The 24,735-nt window shown below is 38.7% G+C and overlaps 1 protein-coding gene across 1 annotated transcript in view; it reads left to right on the top strand.

Moving 5' to 3' along the window:
• SPOCK1 (SPARC (osteonectin), cwcv and kazal like domains proteoglycan 1) overlaps positions 1–24,735 on the top strand; it is a 311,125-nt gene that overhangs the window by 201,184 nt on the left and 85,206 nt on the right. Inside the window, exon 4 of the mRNA XM_086470913.1 lies at positions 12,444–12,576. Within this exon, the coding sequence (XP_086327039.1) occupies positions 12,444–12,576 (133 nt within the window). The remainder of the gene's footprint in view (positions 1–12,443; positions 12,577–24,735) is intronic.

Below are 24,735 nucleotides of genomic sequence, written 5' to 3'. Positions count from 1 at the left end.
AAATCACAGTAACAATAAACCAGAGAGGACACCTATAAAGTTTCTCAGACCTCCAAGGATTCAAGTGTAGGAAGGTAAGATGACTAGACTGTTACAGGTAAAGCACCAAAATGACATTGAGAGACCATCTAGAGATAATATAATACCTAATATGATACTTCCTAACAGAGATGGAAAGAATAGTTAAGAGTAGGTGAAGAAATAACTGCTTCTCCAAGGGACCTCATTTTTGAGGTTGAATGAAGCAGAAGAAAGTTTCAGAGGCAGGAGGGGAAAAGTGAGAGGAAAAGGAGATTAGCTGGGAGGAGGTCAGAGCAGAGTGGATAGGCTGAAAGACTGGAATCAAAATAGTTAAATACAACAGTGAGTAGGACAGGGTACTGCAATTTTTTTTTTCACAATTTTATAAAATTCTCCTTCAACAAGCTGACCAGATCTTGAGAAAATAGCACTGGAGAAGAGAGTCAGAGCTGCTGGTCAGGCAGAAGGTAGACCGCAGAGAGTAGTTTTAGAGAGAAGTGTTTTGTGAAGAAATGCAACAACATGAGGGAAGAAAGAATAGGATTAATTTGCAGTGAAAAAAATTAGTGCTGTCCCTAGATTTCCACCAGAGCAGCAGAGAAATGGTAGAAAGAAGAAATAAGCGTAAGAATAGGGTACAGGGAATCAATAGTGAGTAGGAGAAGGACGGTGGAGAGAAGGGAATTGAAAGAGAAACTGTTGAGAAAGCCGTGGGGGAGCTCACAGGAATAGAGCTCAGTACACAAGAAAAATGTGGTCAAAAGAGTGGTCATCTCTTCTGCGTGAGATGGTAAGTTCAGGATTAGTCCAAACGAGTTGATAGAGATGAAAATGTTGACCCTTCTTTACTCGATCAGTCTCTCATAAGCTAAGTCATGAAAAACGAATGGGGACAAAATCAGAGTGGTGAGGACATGCAGGTATGGTGGATCACAGCAACATAAACAAAGGGAAGTGTATGCTGAAGTGAAATTCAGATGGGAAGGACTGATTGAAAGTAAGGTGGCACATATTAAACCAACAACATTATCCGCACTAAACTGGTTCCTGTTTAATAACTTAACGGCAAAGTATTTAAACCTGTTTTGTTCCAAAACCTGTAAAAGTCCCAGGTAATGTTATGCTATGTATCTAAATATGTCACTGGTTGAGTCTCACTTGTTCACACAGTAAAATATGCTTTTGAGGAAGCAGCTATAAAGTGCTGAGACTTTCAAAAGTGTAAATGCATAGCTACATTGCATTTTAATGGCACCTTGAGCCTCCATGGGTAGGGGAGTCTATCGAGCTACGTATTTGAAGAATATGGGAAGAACGGATGGTTTGTAATGCGTGGTTGCTAGGCTTCATGATTCAAGGTCACAGCAAAGTGAAATCTTAATAACTCAGTGGAAGTAACTCATGAAATGTATATCTTGCAGTTTCTGCAAGTGTGTCGATTGCATTCATCTTCAAATTTTACCTAAAGGTGTGTTTCACCACGTGCTGTCTCTAGACTGGATCATGTGCATTCAGTTAGTATCATAAATTAATGTGATTATGTAAATTCTGTCTATCAGTTTGGGACCTTCCTGGAGCTCTAGTCATCTTTCATTAAGACATAGCCTGATATATGATGGGTAATGCTCTTGATGGCCTCATTTGGGAAGCTGGGAATGGTATAGATATTATGAGCTCCATCTCTAGCAGCAAATAACCAGACAGACAGCACTGAATATGTTGAGAAATTCTGCAGAATGTTTAGACATTCATAGTACCGAGCTCTGTAAATCAGCAATGCTGAATAAGCAACAGGAGCATTAGCCTATTTAGATGCTAAAAAGGATGGGATTTTAAAATTACCCAGCTCCTTATAATATTTGTAACTGGTTTGGTTAGCATGCATTTCATTAACATTCATTTTATTCTGACATAGGAAACTGCATTCTGATTATTTTTCCAAACCAATCTTGAACAGTGGATTTTGACTACACTCTGGATGTGACTTTGGGGTTGATTCTTTTTTTTTTTTTTAATTGTCTTGTTGTTTGACAAGCCAATTCTATTCGGAAATCATATATGAATTCTTAGGTAATGGATACTAATTGTAAAAATTCTCAACAGCTTAATCTGCTCTAGCCTTCTTGAGAATTTAATAAGCTTCTCTCATAATAAAATGTGTCAGAAGGGGCAAATATTTTGCTAGCACAGCTTGTAACTGATTGTTTGTACCATGGTAGCAAGTATTCACACAACAGAAGTACTGTGCAGTCATTTTTAAAAAGAAACATTTGGTTTAGTGCCTTAAGGGCAAGAATTATTACTCTATTTTTTAAAATGCATTTACTTTCTCATCCCTAACAGCAATATGTCAATTTCTGTGAGGATTGCATGTTATTCGCCTTAGGAAAAGCAAAATCAACATAATGAAGCAGAACGCAGCTGAGCTGTCTAAGGATACTTGGTTTGGGGGAGGCTGTTGATTTTTCCCCTGCAGTTGCAAAGTGGCAATGAGATTTCTGAACCTTTTTGCCTCAGAAAAAAAAACAAACTCAGACTTTTGGGGCAGTAGGGCTTTTTGGAGTGTAGAAGTAAGGAATGCGTTGTATGTGACTGAACTGCTGCCATTGCTGGAATAAATAAGGCTGGGTTATAAACCATACTGAAGGACATAGAGCTGATAAAAGATCCCAGTGTGGGTCTGCCACCTGTTTCAGCCCACTGGTTTGTCCCAACAGTTTCATTCTGCCCAGCAGCTGAATGTCTGCAGAGACATGAGACACTGGGGTTTTGATGGTGTTAAACTTGACAGACCCCTGCTTTTGGCCGAGAATGAGGACCATTTTAAAGCTTGTCTAGCTCCAGCTTCTGGGAGATTCATCAGTCGTGCTGGAACTTTCTGGTGTTATTAAATGCTGCCAAGAAATCTACCATGATTTTTAGCCTTACTAAGTAACTTGCACCTTCCTGTTTGCACAGCTACTCAGCCACACAGGGTTCGACATTGTAACTAGAAATATGAGATGTAGCAGGGGAATGGTGGAAAATGACTGCTCTGCCAGATTTGGTGAAAACAATTTTGAAGCTGTCTAATTGCATGAAAGAGGGCATAGTGAGTGAGGATCAGCTTTCCTTCCCAAACAAATGTGACAGCTCAGATTAATCTCACATGCCATCAGCAATTCAGCTTCCTCAGAGACCTTGGCAAGCTCTGCCAGCAAGAGGAGGCAGACCTGATCAATACAATATTTTAATATCAAAATAATCAGATCCTGGTTGGAGAAAAGGTACCTTCATCCTCTTAAAAAGTATTGTTTTCTAGTAACAGGGAAAAAGCACGTTGGCTGTCATAGAAGGAAGGAAAGAAAGCCAATGCCAACAAAAGTATTAAATTTGGTGCACACTTCACCTTTAAGCACTCTGTGCCAGGTTACAGCATCTCACCCAGCATGCAAAATCCGGGGTTCAGAAGTGGCTGCTGAAGATTACTACAAACCGAGGAATGGTAGAGAAGATTTCAGCTTTAATTACGAACTTCCTGCTATCTCCCCTCCTCCTTTGAAATTCAAGGCACTTCATTTTATTTTTGTATAGTTTGGTGTCTCAGATTCCTTTTTGTGTTAGTATAAAAATAATGATGAAAGCAAAATAATTCTCTTATGAAAATGCATGAGAACAGGCAGAGTTTAGAAGCTGTCTTGTTTATTCAGGAGAGCATAATGACTTTTAAAAACTCCAGGACTATGTTTGTGTGGATTTTTTGGTTTGGTTCTTTTCTTTGTATACCTTGCCAGTTTTCATATCTGTGCAGCTGTGGAGCATATGTATTTGGTCTAAAAGTTGCAAATCATTAAGAATTTAGATTCAAAAATTATGCACAATAATCTGTTAGCTAAGAATGTACGTGAACCTTTCAAACAGCATTTTCATGGATTAAAGTGCGCAAAAGCAGAAATCCATGTGCTTCTCTAATAACCTGAATAAACAATCTTATCATTTTTAGCCTAGGAATAAGTAAGGCCATGTACTAACATCTCAGAAGGATACTTGTACTAAGAGGTCCTGATATTGTGCAGAACAAGTTGTCTTGGCAGGTTAACAGTACCCGTATTTAAATGCCATCTTACAGCTGTTTAGACACAGACCTTGCTGTTGTTTGAGCGGCCTTGCTCAAGTAAATGCATTCAGGGGCTTCTCTGACTCAGTGTTGCTGGATCTCAGATATTACCTGCAGCAGTTGTATTGAATTAGTCACCCTAACAGTCTGCAGTTTTTCTGACCCTCTAGGTTCTCAGAATCTATGTCAGCTATTCCAAATCCTGTGTTCCTTTAAAAAATAAGAAAATAAAAACTAAAAAGATTCCTTCATCTCGCAGAAGCAAAAACCTTGATCACCCTGGGCCCCAAGACCCTTTATTCTCTTTCAAGAGCTGGTTGCTAGCTGGACGAGTAGGATCCATGCAAGAATCTTCAGGGCAATTTCCCTGCTAGATTTTTCAAGATTTTTTCTTGCAAAACATGTTGCTATACCAAAAGTTTCAGCCTTCCCTATATCTAGCTGACAAGTTCCTCCTGGTACATTGTTTCCCCCATGCTTATTTTTATACTGCCTTCTTACTGTTGGTAAGAAATAGAGGCTTGACTCTTCCTCTTCCCTTGGAAATACCTAGTTTTCATTTCATTGTAATGACATATGATACACTTTCACCTCAGTAGTCGAGAGTTTCCTTTTCACTCTTTGCTAAATTTTTATTCTCCAGCTCAATCTTCTGAGTACAGCCTGCTTTCTGAGAATAGTCCCGCGGCTACCGGTGCTCTCCAGCAATAGACAGATTTAATTCCCGATATAATCACAGAATGGTTTGGGCTGGAAGGGACTTTAAACACCATCTACTTCTAACCCCCTGCCATGGGCAGGGACACCTTCTGCTAGACCAAGCTGCTCAAAGCCCCATCTGACCTGGCCTTGAACACTGCCAGGCAGGGGGCATCGCTGTCATTGTTTGAAAGAACAGCGAGCAAGTAGAGTATTATCCATTTACTGTGGGAGAAGGTCTTGAACAAGCCTCATTCTGCCACAAAGGTCCCCAGTCACCACCATACCCCATTAAGAATCTTTGCACATCTACAACAGTGCTGTAAGTAGAGGCCTTTTATGTCTTATGGCTTTTTTAAGCCAGATCTATTGGGGAGCAGATATGAAGGCAGCAAGAGAAAGTAATCAACAGCCTTAGTACAATCAGGTAGTTGAAATTATTTCTTTGAATAATGAAATCAAAGAAAGTGGCAGTATGTAAGTCAAATGGGATGATGCTGAAATACAAGGCAGCTCTGCATGTTATTATTTTTGTGTGTGAGGGTGTAAATTGCAGGTAGAAAAATTACTCTAATCATATGTCTGTTCTCATTTTACGGTGTTTGTATTAAATAAGGGATCTGTGTCTAATTCAAAAGCTTAGTATTATTTTTTTTCAAGGTAATATGTGTACACTGTTTTCTTCACATAGCTTGACTGGTATAGGCTCAAGGTATATACAGCTCTTGTGAAAAATATGAAAGTTTGTAGAAACGAGGCCAAATGCTTAGCTTTAATAAACAGAATACAAAAATGATACAAAGAGAGAACATTGCCATTTATACTGGCAAATTTCAGCTCTGTCATTCTTTTTGTCAAGAACAAGAGAAACAGCTTATGCAAAGGAAAGATAGAAACAGCCAGGCACTGCTGGGTTTATCTTTGGTGTGATAAGCTTCCTTCAGGGAGACGAGAACAAACTGTGCACAAGGCATAGAGAAGGTACAGGCAGTACATTTTAAACTCTTTCCACAGTGAATTGTTCCAGCTTCAGGAGACCATTTCCATTTGCTCTGTCAGAGCTCCTTCCAGCTTCTCAGGAGGCATAAATACTTGGTACCTGCTTTGGTAGGCTGAACTTTTTAATTCTATTTCACTAGGGTTTTATTGATAAGTAGTTTTATGTGACATGCGGTATTTTGGTTTCATATAAAGTCTAGAAAGAAAGAAAGATGGATTAAGTTAATCCTAATCTCAAGGAATGTCTCCATGTGAGCTGTAATTGAAAACCATTTAATGGACACAACTCACAGTCACCTGAAGACAAGGTTATATGGACACCCCTTGCAGTAGCTGGGCCCGCCTGTGAGTGCCTATCTCCAACCTGCCTTCCAGGGAACCTGCAAACCCTCAGGATGGTGAAATTGCTTTGCTGCGTGGAAGAGGTCTCTGGAAGAGACCATGGGGAAGAGATGGTCTTCCATGCAATCAGCCCAACTAGGACCAGAGCTCTGGTGTTTTTCAGACTTCTGGCTTTAAGGCAGAGGAAATAGGAACACGAGTTTCTGTCCCTGTAGCTTTTTATGTGTCAAGGCACCTGCAAAGCCCCAACCTTCGGACCTCAAGGTCACTTGCAGACTGAGATAAACTGGCAAAACACCATCTAGATCTGCACTACCAATGTCATTAAAAGTTCAGAAACACCAGTTTATCTCTATGAAATAATTTGGTTTTGTCAAGTTAGTATTTTGTAGTTAAGGCCTGTTTTATTAAGAAATTCCTGACCAGCTCAGTACTATTCAGATAGGACCTGAAGTAAGTAGTTGTATTATTTTAGGCAGCAGAAACACAGAGGTGAGCATTGCAAGTAACTTACAACATGTATTGAACCAAATTCTATGCTTGTGTAATGTCATTGAAAGTGAATTCAAGAACAAGAAGAGACAGTACCGATCTCTTTATTTTGTTTACCTGACACTTTCTGTTAGAAGACATTGTGTAACTTGTTTGTTGGTGTTTTTTTGAGAACCTTTCTGCTGTTATTTGCAACAGACCTTTGAAAAATCCTTTAACAAAAACTCTTTTGGGTAAAGTAGTGTCTTTTTCTTGTCCAATAAAATTAGTAAATAGGTTCTAAAGTCCTAAGAAGTAACTTGTACTTACTGTCTCCTTCCTCCCAAAACTTTAGCAGGACTTTCAAAATACTAGCCTGCCAACTTGTATACAGAGGAGTCTGATTTGTAATTGCACTGAAACCATCGATGTTTAATCTGCTAATTTACTGCACATGCATTTGGGAATAACTAGTCTTGAAGAGCAATAACATACACTCACTGTTGTAAATTTTCTTCTGGATGAAAAGTCTGAATTTTGTGCATTTTATCTCTTTATTAATACTAAAGTTCATGTACAGCTTCAATTGGATTTGCACTTGGACAATCAAATATAGCAACATAAAAGCACAGAATTGGTCTTGCTTATAAAAGCTGTTCATATTGTGGCTGTTTCTAGCTGGCAGTAGTAAGACAAATATTAATTGAAACAACAACAAAAAGTTGATCTAATTTTCCATTTTAAATTACATTATAGTTTCTCAATTGTTTTTCTGAGTTATAGTCATTATCTTATGTAGCAACATGATACGTTATTAAAATATAATATGTCCATGCTTTCTGATAAGCTGTTGTCTCAAAATTGAACACTGATACTTTTGATTTGCACAGTCTCTATCAAAATTACAAGGTGGTGTTTTTAATTTCGTGTCTTTATAGACCGCCTAATCATATCGTACTATATTCACCACAGCTTCACTTAGAGACTCCATCAAAAAGAGAAATCAGGTGCAGAGAAGATACTAAGAGATCATTGTCTTCTCAAAAAGTATATTCATTAAAATCTATCAATTAGTTCAGTAAATGGTAAGGAAAAAAATGGTTTGGAAGTAAGTATTGGGTGAAACTAAGCTTATCCATTTCATATGTAGTGGTTGTGAAGCTCTTTGGTGACGCCCTCCAGGTTTCACCCTAAAAGATAAATTATTCCCTTTTAAAAATGCTACTTTAAAATATTTAAAATTTCAGTTTTTCCAAGAGTATTTCAAGGCAAATTAAAATGGAATTATTCATTGTTTTAGGACCTGTGTAAAATTTAAAATTAAATGTAAATAAAACAAATGGTAAATGTAAATAAACAAAACGTCTTTTTTCTGCAAGTGACACTTCTGGCCTCTGCCTTTGCCAGAGGTTATTTCCATATATGCTCTTCTGTGCCGTGTTGGAGAGCACTGTTATAGGCAAAGGCACAGAGATCCCTAAACAGCACAGCCTGCATTGTCCACTCTGAGAATTAACATTGTGGATTTTTTTGAAAAAAATATGACTCCATGTGAGATGTTTTGGTTGAGGCATTGGGTTTGAAAAACTTCTGCTGAATGGAAGGCAGAGTTCAACCCTCCCTAAGCAGGCTGTCTCGGTGCCAAGAGCCTCTGTTCCCAGCCAGGAGCAGCCCCCAGTCACCAGCCAGGTGGGAGGAGGCTCCGTGATTCGCCTCCCTGGGGCTGCCAGCTGGGGCAAGGCTGCCAGCGGTGCCCATCAGCTCTCCTTGGGGTAAGCTGTGGCTCCCCAGGTGCACCTGGAAGCCTTAAAATCTTGGGTGGAGCCAGCTTTCCCAGAGCTTCTGAGCCCCCTTTTCTGTGGCCAGAGCTTTGTGCTTGGATGGCCTGGGTTGGAGCGCGGGTGTTTGTGGCTTTGGGGCAGGCTGGGCAGTGTGGCTGGCCGCAGCTGCCACCTCTGGTCCTAGCATCGGGCTGATGGCATTTGGAAACCCTCCTGCCTCCTCCCTGTTCCTGTGCAGGCAAACCAGATGTAGTCTGCCAGTATTTTCACAGTATGTGGTAAGTAGTGTGTCTGTGTAACGAGTAATGAAAGTGAGTCGCTCCCTGTGGTGAAGTGTGAATGTTTTAAACTACTAAAATTTCTTTATGCATTAAAATGTTAAGAGGCTGAATTCTGTAAAACTGAGCTACTCCTTAAATCATATGCCTTTTGGTGCGTTGGTTCACCACTCCAGCAAGGAAAACCAGGCAGGGTTTTCCTCTAAGTCTTAATGTTTAGGCAAAACATACATGTCTGTTTGCCTCTCAAATATTGAGAATACTTGGTCCTCTGCTCCTTATAAATGTGTCAGATTTCTACCCCAGTGGGGAGTTTTTGGTTTGTTCTTTCTGCACAGTTGTTATTTTCGAATGATTTGTAGTGGACGCTTTCAACTCTGAGTCTTAAAGCAGGATTAAAGTTGGTTAAGTTGTCAGAAAAAAATAAGGCCTAATTTGCTTTGGCCTGGCTTGCTCCTGACATATTTATTCTAAAACAAGATGATTAGCATAGCAAAACATGTTCCCAGAGTATATGAATGTGCCCTTCCATTGAAGGGATTTGCTGGCTGGCTGCTTATGGCAGCCAATATTCTTGTCTAGGTTTTAATTTGTTTGGATGTTTGATGTGTTGTTAGGGGTTATAGAATTGATAAACTTCCAAAAGTCTTATCCAGCCTCTCAAAATATCACTCCAAAAAAAAATACATGTTTACTGTTGGAAAATAGATGTTCTCCCTAGGAAATAGGTGCTTACCTATATTTTTGACAGGGGTGTGGAAGCTGGGTATCCAGTTAAAACTTTCAGCTGTAGCTTACTTGGCCAAGCTGAAGAAAAATTATTTTTGACTTGTTTCAAATACAGTGACAGTTTGTGCTATTGTTTCTGACAAAACAGTAGCTTGAAAAGAATATATTCATTTTTGAAACCCAGATTGCTTCTTGCAATCAAAATGGCTGCTGCAGTGAGGATTGCTGCAGATTTCTTGCAGCAATCCCCTGCCTTGTTAAGCACGTTACATGAAGTGCTACTAAAATTGCGAACTTTTTCTTTACGAAAGGATAAAATACTTTTAGATGTACTCCACAGTGAATTCTTCTTGTTATTAAATATCACTTTCTTTGAGAGAATAAATTTCCTCTTATTATCAAAAGTAGATCCTGAAGCTGAATCGGGGGGAGAAAAATGTTTCCTTCAGCATCTCTAAGTAAAACACTACAAATCAAGCTCAGGTGGAACCGTTACAGTCCCTAGCTAAGGGGGAGGCTCTGCTTTTACGCACATGGCTTGCAGTTGGCTTCAAGGCAGCTGCAGCTAGAACTAAGCTTAGGCCTAAGGCTGTGCATGATCTTTTTACTCTCAGTGAAGTGGTGGAAAGGGCCGTCAGGCTTGATGAGCTGCTCAAATGACTTGAAATGGACAAATTTAAATTACTTTTCTTTTCTCTTTTTTTTTTTTTTTAATGAAGATGGGAGAATGGAAAACACTTCTCCATCGAATCTTCCAATAGAAACTGGCTTTGCAATATGAATCTTGAAGGGATCAAGGCAGGATTAAAGGAATAAAGAGCAGGGGGGGTTTAAGGCTATGCAGAGAGAGACAAGCAGCCATGTCCAGAGTGGACTTTCCTTTTAAAGTTACAGTGCAAAATGCCTGAATGTAGTTTGGTCCACAAAGGCTGTACAATGTATTTTCTACTTGCTGCTCGGAGCCTCAAGATCCTGTGGTTTGTTAGGTGTCAGTCTAGCTAAGAACTTCAATCTACATTTAATTTTGGTGAGGTGCTCATTAGTTCAGTCGCACATCTCCATCCTGCATGCCTTGTGGCTAATGGCTTTGATGACGACGGCACTAAGTCATACGCTTCAAGTTTAGCATTTCTTAGCTGTTTTTCTAGAACTAATCTTAAATTAATAAAATTCTAACAATTTTACTTATAGACAAGGGTTTGTCTTTTGTGATTGTGGAAGTCAAAGTCTGTAAAAAGGGTGCTTTGTGCATCATCCATCCTTCCACAGTCTCCAAGGGAGAAGCACAGCACCTTTCCTACCTGTCTCCAGTCCCTGCTCGTCTATATCTGCAGCACTACATCCAAACATATTTTTGACTCTGAGTTTGTGCATTTCCAGAAGTGCAGGGCTGTAAGTGAAGTGAATGAGGAAATTTTCTTGTCAAGCTGAAAAGACAAGCGCCTGTAATCAAAACAGTTCAAGAAAATAAGATAATCATTACATTTTAGTAACAAAGGATTGTTGGAGGCAAGGGGGCTGCAGAAAAGTCAGTTACTCTGGAAAACTTAAATAAGTGGTTTGTACAGCCCCAGCATAAGAGAGCACCTCTGCAGAGTTGTATTTGGGGGTTCAGAGCCAAGCAAGCACCCATCTGCAGCATTTAGTATCTGGTATAATGGTAACTTCAAGGTAGAATGCATCTGAAAGAGGGAAAGGTGCTCTCTGTGTTAAGAAAACTTCAGAATAACAAGGGAATTTAGTCTTAAATACTAGGCTTCTATTTTCATAGTTTATGATATCACGATTGGATTCTTTCTGTGGACGCAAGCTTCTTAATAGTGCTTCTCATCACTGACAAAGGTTAGACTTCAAGAAAACTAGAACTGAGATGAAAGAATAGAATTTTTATTGTTTTAGCAGCTGAATGTGTCATTACATCAGAGTCAGTATTGTGTAGCAAATTGCAAGCTGTAGTGAAATTGCTTTAAAAAATATCTGTATATATTTTTCTAAAACTGTGATAAAGTCATTCAGCAGCACATTGAAATGTATTTCTAGCTGAACTGTTATATCATATCTTTTTTTACTGTGGTACGAGAACAGATGGCAGTTATTTTTCTTGGTTTCCAGCAAAGCTGATGCGATGCCTTGCCTTCCCTTGTAAGTGCTTTCAAGTGAAAGACAAGTACACATGGCCAAAATGAATCTGCATTGTAGCATTGACTTGTGGTTTTTAAAACAAGTTTTTAATCGGCTTACAATGGTAGGCTGGTGATAATTACTTAATGTCGTATCAGTCAAGTTGTTCATTATGACAGGAAAATGAGCTATTAATCAGAATCAATTGCACATGTTTTGCAATAAGTTTTTGGAGCAGATGTCTTTTCATAGACATTTTTAATGCAATAATTGAGTAGTCCATGACTTGAGGACAACTGTAGTCACTCCCATGGTACAAATGCATTTGCAGATTTGGAGAGGCACTCTGTCACTTTATAGCTTTCCTAGGGGGGCTGTGATTGATCTGAGAGTAACAGCTGTTCAGAAGCTGGCATGTAGAGAGGGCTACTGCACGTACGATGACAAAGTTGTTTGGTGACTTTTATAAGCATAATATGAATTGCAGTGTTTTTCAAAGGATTTTGTTATGAAAATGTCGCTGCCTTGAGGGTAACTTGGCAATTTGGAGAAGGCCTGGTAAAAACGTCTCTAAATACAGCCTGATGTAACGTTACTTGCCTGCTTCACCAGAAACGCTGTGTAGTTCAACAAAACTCTGTATTCTTAAGTGAAGTCATTTGTACACGTAAATCAAAATTAAGCTGCCAAGTATTGTAAATCTAGGATTGCCTACTACTTTATGACTTTTTAGATTGCCTGCTGTAACGTGCCATTTTATAGAAGCATTGTTAGGAGCTGTATTTAATTTACTTGCTTTAAATGAATACTGTGTTGAAAATCCAGCTTTGCCTTATTCAAAGAAGCTTTCATTCTTCTGTTTTATATGAGCACGTTCAAAAAAACCTGGTGTCTCTTATTTTACAGCCTTCGACAAAAGAAGGGAAACTTGGCCCAGAAGCACTGGGCTGGACCAGCTACCATAGTTAAATGTAAGCCTTGCCCCGTGACACACGCAAGCGCTATCTGTGGATCGGATGGACATACATATACTACCAAGGTATGTTCTGCTTGTGACCTGAAATCCTGTCAGCAGTGGTCATCCATGCTGTAGTAGGAAGATGAAGTAGCTTTCATTAATAGACAGTATTAAATTACAGCCTACTTCTAGTTGTGGAATGTTTTTGTGTATTTAAAAAAAAAAAAAAGTGCGGATAAGTATAGATTTTTGCATATTTGACAAACAGCAAATCAGAATGACAAATCAGAATCTTATGACTTTCATGATTCATGTTTCTCTAAATAGCTCGTTCTTGCTAATGAAGTAGAACATTTTCAATATTGATGATGCAACAAAAAAAAATCGTTTGATCAGATTTGCTTCTTTGGAAAAAAAGTGATTTAGGATAGTTCTTGTTTTTAAGATTTGGCTTCCAACTGTTAAAATAGCTTGGCAGTATCATTGTTCTGTGATAGATTTATCATCCCCTCCACTAAGGCTGCACAGGTTTCCAATTCATTTAAAGCGCAGTTTTAATAGGCTTGTGTGCCAGATGCAGCATATATAGTACCATAAAAAAAATAAAAATCACATAACCTAGTGGGGATAAATTGGCTAATTGTTATATTGAAAATACGATCACCTTAGGGCTTGACTCGATGGAAGAAAATGGCTTTGTAGCCATTCAGCAGTCCAGATCTCCCATTGTCAAGTAAGCCTTCCGTGTCTTGGATACATGTTCTGTAAACAGCACTTCAGGCACTGGAAGTTGTGTTTTGCGACTACCCCTAAGGTTTCCTTCTCCTCCTGCATTGAAGGTAAGGTTTGACAGCCAGTAAAACTACCCTTTAAAATGCAAAAATAGCCCCCCAAAAATCCAGGAAAATAAAGAGGTCAGGGGAAAAATTATCTGCTGTGATGTAACAGTGATGATGATATTGCAGCTACATTATCTTCTCAGCTGGGCAGCTTGAATTCTTCATCCATTCATGGACACAAATATTAAGATGCTGCCATGGCTAATTCATTTAAGCCTCTTTTCTATTTTGGCTGCAGAATTTGCATGGCCGAAGGAGCAAATCAGCAAAAACTCTCTCATCCTTGCACACATAGACAGCGGAAGGAGGGCTCCAAGTTGCCTGTTGAGCAAGCTACTCTTTAGTGCTCTTTATGAGTCTGTGATGCAGTAATTCAGCATTGGTATTTAGGATTAAAGTTGGGCTCGTTTGGAAAACAACTTTTTCTGTCTGAACTCTTGAGAGTATTTAAGATGTTCTATAGTAAACAGCTTTCATTGCATATTCTCTCATCCTATTGAACTCATTTCTGTGCATCTTGCCCGCATCTCTGTTAACTCTGAGTCTTTTTTTTGACCTTCTATGTTTCTTACCATAAGATCCAAATGGTTTCATCAGAAATTCTGCCAATGTCATAAATTCTCCAAACTGTTGTGACTACAGTATAAGCCTGACAGCTACAATGAAGACCTCAACAGTTCCTGTTGCTGACATGCTTGACTATCAAAGACATACCTCCCAGAAGTTGCCTCTGTTTGAGTGGTATTATTTTTCAAAGGAGGCTTTTAAAAGATTTATTCTGAAGCAACTTTGTCTCATCTTTATTTATCATGTGTTTAACTATCAGTTGCTCCTGTGCTAGCAATTGAAAATTACAGCATCTTGTCGGTCTTTCAAATGCAGCAACTTCTTTTCCACAAATTTTGTCCACCTTCTCTACTGCTGCCTGGGGAAGGTACAGTTTCACTGCTTTTTGAGTCCTTTTTTCCACTGGAGCAATTGCTTGTCACATTGCATATTTGTAGCTGCTTTTTCTAAATTTTTTTTTTTGGATTGAAGGCTCCTCCAGTGTCATACTGATTGGTAATCTTTGTAACATCCACTCCTAGCGAGAGGATACGTGTTTGCTTAACCTTTATGGAATATCAAGGAGATGCTTATAGCAGTACTATTGTTCTGTGCTGTATACAGTACACTGTAAATCGGTGAGTGCTGTTATTACAGTAACCTGTAGAGCATCGTTGTCTCTCTACAAATTCTTCTAAAAGCTGTGCTTCATTGAGATAGATAGATATATATATTATTTTATTTTTCCCTAAAAGAAAAAATTTGGTAAATAAGCTGCAAATACCTTAGAGCGTTAAAACTAAATGGTGTATTTTAATGTCCTAACAAATAACACTTTTTATAGTCTGTAATGATCATGGGTTTGTGAATGCAACTGCTTCCCTCAAATTCACCATTAGTTTTCACCAGATAATGCGATCCCTTTTTCCTCCTCTTAAGTCACTAAAATCAAAGCTTTTCTTTGGTAATTTTTTTCACATGCAGCTCTGTTGGCAATTGTTATTTCTGGCACTGCAGTGCTGGCATGTACTAGTATGGAGTCTGAAAATGCAAAAAGGTGGACGTTTGAGTGTGGGGAAATACCACAGTGCTTTGCATTTGTATGTATGTATTTGTACCTAGCTCTGCATCAGTTGCTTGGTGAACGTGTAATGATATGCTGGGCAAATGAAAGGATTCTTGCTAAGCTTGTAAACAAAAGATGGAGAGTAGCCACTACATTTCAGGGGAAAAAAAAGTCTTCTGAAATTGTATGTTGGCCATCTACTCGCATAGGCAGGCAGTACACGCGAACACGGTGGCATTTTGATCCATCCTGGCTCAGTTGGTTTTTTGCCTTTTCCTGCCAGCACAGCAGGGGTTTAGGCCAGAGACAGGGTTTGGGCTGGTGGAGCAGCATCAAAGCATTTCACATGACTCGGGGGTACCATTCAGCACTATTGGTGATATTTGTACTGGGGATTTCTCTTTTCATACTTCGAACTGTTAGCTGAGGTAAAAATGAACAAAAAGGAAAGGATACAACAGCAGTATGACTGACTGACACCCGAATTTCATCTGCATTTTATCAGTAAATGACAGTAATTCACATTAAGAGAAATACACACATCACAGGCTCTCATTTAGCCACTTGATCTGAGAATAATTCTGGCTGTTTCTCAGAAGACATTGTAATGATCACTGCCAGGCAAAATATGCAAATAAAGTGTTAAAAAAGGAATTGAGAATAAGTACAAAACGTTACTCTGTTTCTCTGTAAATGCCCGGACTTCTCGTTGCCTTCAGTTATCATCACTTCATGTCAAAGCTGACGTGGTAGGAGTAGGAAATGCTCAGAGAAGGGCAGTAATGGCTCTCAGAGGTGTGTAACCTGTAGGGAAGCACAGAATTAACTAGAACACTTCAGCATGATTTTACGTGAAATCAAGGATAATATTGGAAAAGGAATGCTGTACTTCATAATACGAGATCTAACAAAATTGTAAGTCTGGTTTTAAAATGAAGACAATATTTTTTATTTTTTCAGCTCAAAACTCACTGCAGCATAGTGTTGTACAGTCCAAAGGCATAAGTAGGATTTATATAAAACCATGGAGAATGGATCCACTGCAGGCTGGTAAACCTCTAGCACACTGAGTCCCTAAGCCAGTAATGACCAGAAGCTGGGATGATTGGTGTAGTTCAGCAGGACTGATCTGTTCTGTTTCTAATTTGCTCTTTCTTTTACTCCTTTGTAGTTCTCTTACTTTTAAGGGTCTGCAACTTGACAGGATACTAGGCTGAGGGATCCCAGGGCTGAACTAATGTGATTCTTGGATTCTTATGCAAAAGTGGAGGCATCCATATCTTTAGAAAAGGCAAACTGATAATGGAGCTAACTTACTCCTCTTCATCAAAGTACTGCCATTTAAAAAAGGAGCATGTTCCTCTTCCATTTCAATTCTGACATGGTTTGAACTTCCTTTTTAAACAGGTCCTGAGTATTCCTTATATCGTTGTTTGGCGTTTTTAGTTTCTAGCCTTTCAAAGTTTGGTTTCAGACCTTAGAGTAAAATGGAGACTGCAGAACTTGATCTGGAATGGCGTTCAACAGAGCTTGAGGGACGTGGAGGACTTTGATTTGTTCTCTTTTTACAAAAACTTCAAGAAGGCTTTAAGGATTCAGTTGCAGGAAAGTAACATAAAATGCATTTTTAATTGTTGTTCTTTTACATGATGTCTTAGTCATTCCTGACTGGATAATAAAATCTTCCATTCATAAAGTCTATATGGTAAAATAGCAAAGCATTACCATTTCCCCGGTTTGCACTGTTTGATAATCCGCAGCCTGTTACAGTCTTTGTCTAGTGCTTTCTGTGGAGATTGCATTTTGAAAGAAAGCATTTTGCTTATGTTAATTATAGTGCTGGTGATTCTGGGAACTGACTGTGCCTATCCACCTCAATTATAAGGAATTAGGATTCTCTGAAGGCAGCCATTTGCAGAGCAGCAGAGGAAATGTTATTGGCCCAGTTGAAATATGGGCTACGTGGCATATTCTTGAGGACCGTTACTGCAACATGGTGTTGTGCCTGGATGTCTCTAAAGGTGCTCAGTAACTGATACCGTGGGTTTAAAAAGAAAAAAAGAATTATGGATCCTCAGTAGGTTAACAGCAGGCCCAAGCACCCTCAGGAAATCAGTGCAGCAGACTTTCTTGAGGTTTTCTAACTGAATGGCTCTTCCTCAAAATCAACTTTATTTTTTAATTGGTGATGTTTTCTTCATGAAGAAAGACATTGTAGACCTAGAGGCAAGAATTTTTTGATATCAACTGAGGACAGTCATCCAACCCAAAGCAGTCAATAATACTTAAGAAAAAAACCCAAACTATAAACCACAACGTTTAAGCTTACTGGTCGATTTAAATAGACCCTCAGGATTTTTAACTTGGTCTCTCAGTTCCACCAAATATATAGAAGCATTCAGCCTTTCAACTAATTTATTGAGGGCTAGTCAAAGGAATCTTTTTATCTCTTTTATCTACTATTGGAAAATATTCAAGGGTGTTGGTTTCTAGCACAAAGGTAAACAAGAAAACATTGAAAATGAGCAGTCCGTGCCCAGATCTTGTGCTACAAGAGACTTAAAAGTGTCACCTAAGCTACCATAATAGGAGACACAAGGTACCGAGTGCTTTGATGGATATTAAGTTGATTTACCTTCATATGTGGGAGTTCTACTGCTTGAAAAATCTCGCCACCCTTTAGGTATTAAACCTTTCTGGTTCTTGTTCTGAAGTGTCTTCAAAACTTGTCTCTGTTGTTGATCTGCGTTCTTTCATCTGCTTCACAGAAGTGCTGAAGGGGGTGAAGACATTTGGCTGTGGTGTGCAGTGGGTTTTTTGTTCTGGCTTTGTTTTCCAGATGACAAACTAATTCTTCTTTAATCACACCAATAATTCAGTTCTTGTTCATGACAAAATTTGAACACATAAGTGGCCTGTAACTACTCAGTCCTCATACCCTGTTTCCAGCAGTTGTTCCCAGCATTTTTATGGACTTAGTTAATGTTGTTATATTTCTGGAGACTTTAGAAACTCTCTAGCACCCTTTCCTGTTAACTTTGAACTCTATGGGCTTTACATTTATCAAAAATTTCACTGAGTCTCTAGCTTCTGCTTGAAATGCAAATGTTTTAAAATGCACACTCTCTCTCCCATATTATAAAACTTTGTAAAGAGGAATTTCTGTTTCCTGGGTATAGCAGCTCTATTTAATACTCTGACAAAACTAAGCACTTCCATAGTGTACTGCAGTCAGAGTTTTCAAAGCTCTTTGAAGTACTAATGAATTAAGCTTGTGAGGTAAGTAGGTCCTGTAAAGAGCACTATGTAATTAGTTAATGTTTTTGTCAGCAACACATTAAGAAGAATAACTCTGTAGCTGTCAGTTTTACAGGAAGTTTTAATTAAGCTAGTTAATAAAGCAATTACCTGAACATGTCGGTGACTGCACTTAACTAATTAGAAAATGAAAATAAGGATGATCTTAAATTACGAAACATACCACCTTAATGACTAATGGTCCCTTCAAAGATGGAAGGGTACATTGGTATAATTATTATGCTTCTAATTAGGTACACTGTTGTTCTGCAAATTTTAATTAAATCATTGCAAACTAATTAAGTCCATGATCATCTGTCTTTTTGTTTCAAAATGGAAAAATCACCTACTGTTGTCATAACATTAGGTAACAAATTTGATATTAAGGGATGTGCAAGAGAAATAATTTTCCAACAGTCTTGAAATGGGAGAAAAAATAATGACCAAAATAATGAGTTAAATGTGTGTGATGTGAGGGCTGCTGTGTTTAATTAGGAGGAGTCTGCATTCAGAAGCACAACTAACAAATATTGGTTAAAGTGTCCAAGTGTTGAGTGTTTAGTGCAACATACTTTGGTTTTTCATAATCCAACTATAGGCTAGATTACATGTCCTCTAGGTGTGGGGTGCTGTTACCCAGTCATGATGGAAAAAAGCTTGTACGATATAGGGGTTACGGCAGTGTGATGTTGCTTGTTTGTGTTAAATCAGGTGTGTCTGTATAAGACATGACGGCACCATTGCTAAGTTTCCTGGAGTCTTTCTGATTAAGCTGGTCAGGGTTTTCAATGGAGTATTCAGATATCTTTTTGTGGAAACTGATAGGTTTCATGGGCTGTGACTGTTCTGATGGAGTTTTCTACTGGAAAAATATTTTCCAGTATTGTTACTACTTCCTTATTCCAGTGGTAGGTTTTCAACAGTAATTCCTATTTCATTATTTGATTCATTTAGTTGCAGGGAGTTTCTTAACTGTAGCAATACATCTGGTACGAGGCTTTCAGCATGACTGACTTTAAACAACAGAGAAACTCGAAGAGGACTGTGGGAGAACTAGAATTTGCCTAATGCCGAGTACCTTTGTAGATCACTGGTTTGACTTGGGCACATCTGGCTACTGTATTCCCAACAAGGCAGATGTTCCCTCAGCCCATAGTCTGGGCCAGTGAGACTTGAGTCCTATAATCCAAAAGCTATGTGGAGCTGTTATTGCATAATTAAGTCCTAAGTAATAACTTTGTCTCTGAGAAGGCAAAACACGTAGAGCTCTGTGCTGTGCCTGCTGCAGCTGCACAGTTTATTTGGCTCAAAGCATGAGGTGAGCAACGTTATTTGATGAAGTGCTGTTTATCCTAAAGACATCCTGGTGCTTGTATGTGTGGTTTGTTGTTTTTTTTTTTTCTCGCCATGGTCTCAAGGAATGAGTGGAGAATTGGAAATGAGGCAGATCTTGATTCTTGTCTACCTTGTAATCTGTGCCAATGTCTCAAGATAGATATGACTAAAGGGTATTTTTGCATATGCTCAAAGAATGACATTTATCTTTTTGTCAATTAATATGCTCAAAAAAATGGCTTTCTGTCTCCTACATTCTTTCCAGTGCTGCCTTGTAGGGGTGTTTTGGCCACAAATAAACAATCCAGGACAGACGTCCGTGCTTTCCCCCGGTTAGGGTAACCTTTATTAAACCCAGAGAGGGCTGGGAAATACAGCTTTTGAACTCTGCTCAAATAACCATACAATTCAGCAGATTCTTGAGCTTCCTTTCAAATCCCATTTAGTTTTATGTTGAAGTGCAGAAGCTTTTGCTTTCTAGTGGTGTCAGATAGTAAATTCGAAATCCCAAACAATCCTTTACCAATTTTATATCCTAACTGGGAAAAACTAGGGCTGCATAACCACTGTGTGGCTACTTCTGTGACAGCTTCCCAGCTAAACCCTGTGAATATATACATGTTTGCAAGATTTTTCACCTGGCATAGTATGAATTGTCAGAACGGACAAAATAGAGGTTTCTGCAGTGAATCAACAGACAGAGGAAAAACCAAAGAGCTCTGGGCAATTTTTACAGGGTGAAGGCTGCTTTGTCATGTTGCCAGGTTTGAGATTCTGTGAATTGATGAGAAATTGCTGTGGCCCAAGACACAATGTTCTTTCACAGTGTTGCTATCCCTTTAGTCTTGGGAGAAGGAGTCTTCATTAACACAGTCCTGCAAACATAGATTGGGGGGAAAAAAATGGAGGGGGAAAAAAAAAAAAGACAAGAAGTCTTTTTAATCCCATGAAGAATCCTCTTATAGAGAGGATGGTGATTGTTTTTGTGGTTTCTTAAAACTCTAAGGCCACTGGTCAGTGTTGGAAGGAGAAAGGAGTTGCTTTGGTTCTACTGGAGGTGATACCTCTTATCCTGCATAAAGGCAGGATAGAGAAATTTTGGAAGCGTTCTGGGGACAGAGTTAGATGGATCACAACCTGGTTTTGTTTTCTTGATATAATTTCTTTTAAGAGAGATCAATTAAAATTCCTACATCTTTGATTTCTACTGGGGCCAGTGAGCAAAAGGCCCTGACAGCAAGTAAAATTTATCTGAAGTTGTACCTTCAAGTTTTAACAATTACGGGTTAAGCAAGTTGGTCTAATTGGAGTATGGCAATGTTTGTCTCCTTTCTCTAACCTTGCCTAGCAGGGAAAGGATATTTTTAGTTTGTTTCTCCATATTCTAACATTGTTCAGTCCAAAACAATTTGGCTTTGCACAGACTGGGTTCTTTGCGATTAACTTATTTTGTCAGTTTCTAAATCTATTTTTTTTTCTTTAATTCTTGAATCTGTTATTTTACCATAGTTAATGCTTGTCAGTGTTGAATGTTCTAATTATCAAGTTAAACCCATAGAATCTGGGGGAAATTGCAATAAAATGTCTCTATTAAGTGTGTTGCTGCAAGTGGTAATTCTTTCTTCATATTGTTTTGTTAACTTGAATATAGAGACAACACTGCTCTCAGCTCCCTAAAAAAAACCTTCTCAGTATGTAGCTGCAGTAGTGATGTATAAATACCATGTGGGAAATGCGATATGAGAACCTGGGCAGAACAAAATAACCTTTGGGTTTCCAACAAACACACACCATCACTGAGTGGCAGGAAGAGATGAAGTTTCAGGCAGTGTAGCAATGCTTCTCTCGCATCCAACTCCCTTAAATTCTTTACAAACCAGTTTTCCCAAATGGCTCTGGTAATACTCACGCAGCTCTGTAAAGCCAGGGAAAGAGCTCATCTTCTTGGTGCTGCAGAAGTGCAGGATTTTGTGATGGTTGTCTTGAGTTTCACCAGTGCTCCCATGAGATAGTAAACTCTAAATAAGTCAGGCCAAAGTAGTACACTGTTGGGGGGGGGGGGTATGCCATTTTTTTTTTATTGCATTCATTTAAACTGACTAGAATTCAACTGATAGGATTCACTTAAATGTATCTTCCTTAAATTGGGTATATTCATTTCATGTTTACCCACTAAGAGTCTCTAGAACTCTTGGTAATTAGACCTGCCATATGATAATGCGTTTCCTCATGTTTACATGTCAGCTGTTACCAGATTATCAAAAAACCCTATGAAGGGCGGGTGGAGGATGGTGTGTGGAGGAGAGTCATACATGTCTAAAATACTCTTTGCCGGAGTATTGATAAACAACAATGAATATTTTGGGATTTTGTTATGGCAAAATGCTCCCTGGTTTAAAAAAAAAAAAAAGCATGCTACAAATTATGTTAATCTAGATTCATGTTTCATTCTGGTTTTGATGTTTTGTGGGGGTTTTGTTTGTTTGTTTTTAAAGGGATGGAGTGGGACTGACTGACTTTACACTGAAAAGACCAATGCTTTGGGCAACTCTTTGCAGGGAATGTTTGCTCCCTGTGCCTTTCTGATTTGCCCACATCTGCTTTTTTTGGAGGGATGAAATAATGTTTAGAATGTCACTGATTTTTCTCCTTCCCATTTAGGAGCTTCTGCGGTATTGAAGGCAATGTTTTTCTTTAGGCACCCAGGTAACTACTGCCAGCAATTAGAAGTCTGAATATGGAACACTCCCACTGTTGGCTGCTCAGTACTCCAAAAACTCAGAAAAACAACCTTTTTCTAGAGAATGTTTTTAAATATATGTGCTGAAGTCTTACAGAATTAAATGAGACTGCATCTCATTAGTTTCTTGAAAAATGAAGTTATGTGCCCATCTTCAGGCTACAAGATGTAGGCCTATTAGCCATGTTTTAGACAGTAAATTGACATCTTGGTTAGTTCTCTAGATCACTCCAAAAGTTTATTTTGTTGTGGTTTTGTTTTTTTTTTTTCCCCAGGTATTGGTTATTCTGTATCTGAACTTTATTTTTTTTTAACTTTCGTTATTGCCTTGCGTTAGATTTAGAAAAAGTATTTGTTGATGAAACGCATCACCAGTGATGGCTTGCTTGGGCACATCACCCCAAAGGAGAGAACATCAGATGCTGCCAGAAGAAAAGCCTAACGTGGGGCTCTTTTCACATATGTGGAAGAAGCCAGCACTGAATGACAGGTGACGATGTACTTTATAAATAAGCTTCTACATAAAAGTTACAGCAGGTGCACAGGGAGAAGGAAGAAGCAGTGAGTCGGCTGTGCCTTGTGTACTTTGAGTTACTGTGTCAGTAATGATGGATGGAGCAAACAATAAAATTTGACCTGTCACAGTATGCTTATGAGGCTATAAGCCTTAAGGCATTTGTAATTGGCTTCAGCCAGCAATGTTAATGAAGGTGGATTGGAAAATTAGGTTATTTGAATGATGCAGACTGCTTTACATTTTTAGTATTCAAAAGAAAAGGCTAGAAACTCGAAGGGACTGAAGCCGTGAGGCTTGTTCTTTGTAAACTGTCTCTTGTCCCTTTATAATACAGCAGGCAAAGGAATAGTTCTTAGATAACAGGTTCATACTGTGTATAATAGGAGTTATTTAAAATTATTCTGTGGGGCATAGTTTTTAAAAGGTGTGTGGGAGGTGCAATGCACATAGTTTCCATTAACAATAATGGGATTTATGTGTGTATCTTCTTTGTATTATGCATCATGTTCAAATGTGCCCCTATAGTATAATTGGACTAGAAAATGCATCTTCGGGTTGACATTACTCAGTGAGTTGTCAGTGTGGCATGAAGTGCACAAGTGAACATATTTCCCATATTTGAAAAAAAATCCGTGCAGTATAGATGCATCACTAAATTGGGTTTTAAATAGTCATGCACAAAGTAATTGCATAATATTGAATGTGTTTTGTTGGTGTTAGAAAGAAATCACATTGATATTATACACATAATGTGGAGGAGATATTGTGATAGTTGTTGAAGGTAGAATGAGTATTTTCCAGTAAAAACATTTTACAGAAAAATGTCAGTCTGAGCTCTCAGTGTTTTCATCAAAATCACTGCTCTGAACTTTCACTGAATCTAAGGCAAAATTCAGATAGGAACCTGTCTGGGCCCTCAAAATATCTGTGCCCCAGGCTGGAAAGCAGCTGAGAACCTGCTCAATGGTAACTTGCAGGCTGATAGTTCTTCCTGAGGAGATAGGCTGTGTCTTTTGGCTGGTGGGTTGGTTTGTTTTGTGGGGTTTTTTTTTTGTTTGTTTTAAAAAAAAAAAAAGTGTCGTGGTGGAGGTGGGACAGGATCCTCTAAATCTTCAAAATGTGGAGTCATCCAGATTACCTTTTGATGGTATTATAAGGATTGGGCCATTTCTAGGTCATTTTGTCTTTTCCCTTCAAGGGCTATTCATATCCTTTTCTCTGTTTCCCCCTCCCTGTACTTGCAGGTATTCTGCATTACGGTCATTGCACCATCACACCAAATAAAATGGCAGGAGGGGGGTTGGCTTGTGGAGGGGACCTGGGAGTGTTGCAGTGATCAGCTGCAGAGGGTGTAGAAGGTGGTTTGGAACTGATGCTCTTGGGATAGAGACTGTGGGAAGGAGAAAGAAGAATGCTGAGAATACTATAGTGGGGATGGGAAGACATAGGGGACATGAATTCATTAAAAAAAAAAAAAAGGGATTTAGTTTCACTCTGTGCACCTTATGCATACTGGGCCTGTGCCCAGTCACTGGCAATTAGATGATACAAGTGGAGTTCTTTGATTCACTAAGGGTTTTCTTCCCAGATGTAATACTACAGAAATGGAGACCTCAACTAGTTGCATTCCCCTCATCTGTAATATTTTCATCAGAAATAGAAGAAAGCAGAGAAGAGAGTTTAGAATCCATGTAGTTATACCCATTAATTTTTGTTTTCATATGCTTCAGACTGTTCTTCAATGGTGTATATTTTTACCCATTTGAATGTGTTGCATATAGAAATAATTAAGTAGGGGAAAAGATTACAGTAAAAAATACAACATTCTTCTGGTTTGCTGTAATGTAATCCTACTGAAAGTAGTTTCTGCTGCAAATATACTTTTTTTCTCTAGAAAAAA

This window comes from Leptosomus discolor, chromosome 10 (assembly GCF_034619465.1).
Source record: "Leptosomus discolor isolate bLepDis1 chromosome 10, bLepDis1.hap2, whole genome shotgun sequence".
In the NCBI taxonomy this organism is placed as follows: domain Eukaryota; kingdom Metazoa; phylum Chordata; class Aves; order Leptosomiformes; family Leptosomidae; genus Leptosomus; species Leptosomus discolor.
This window is presented reverse-complemented; position numbering and strand designations above follow the sequence as displayed.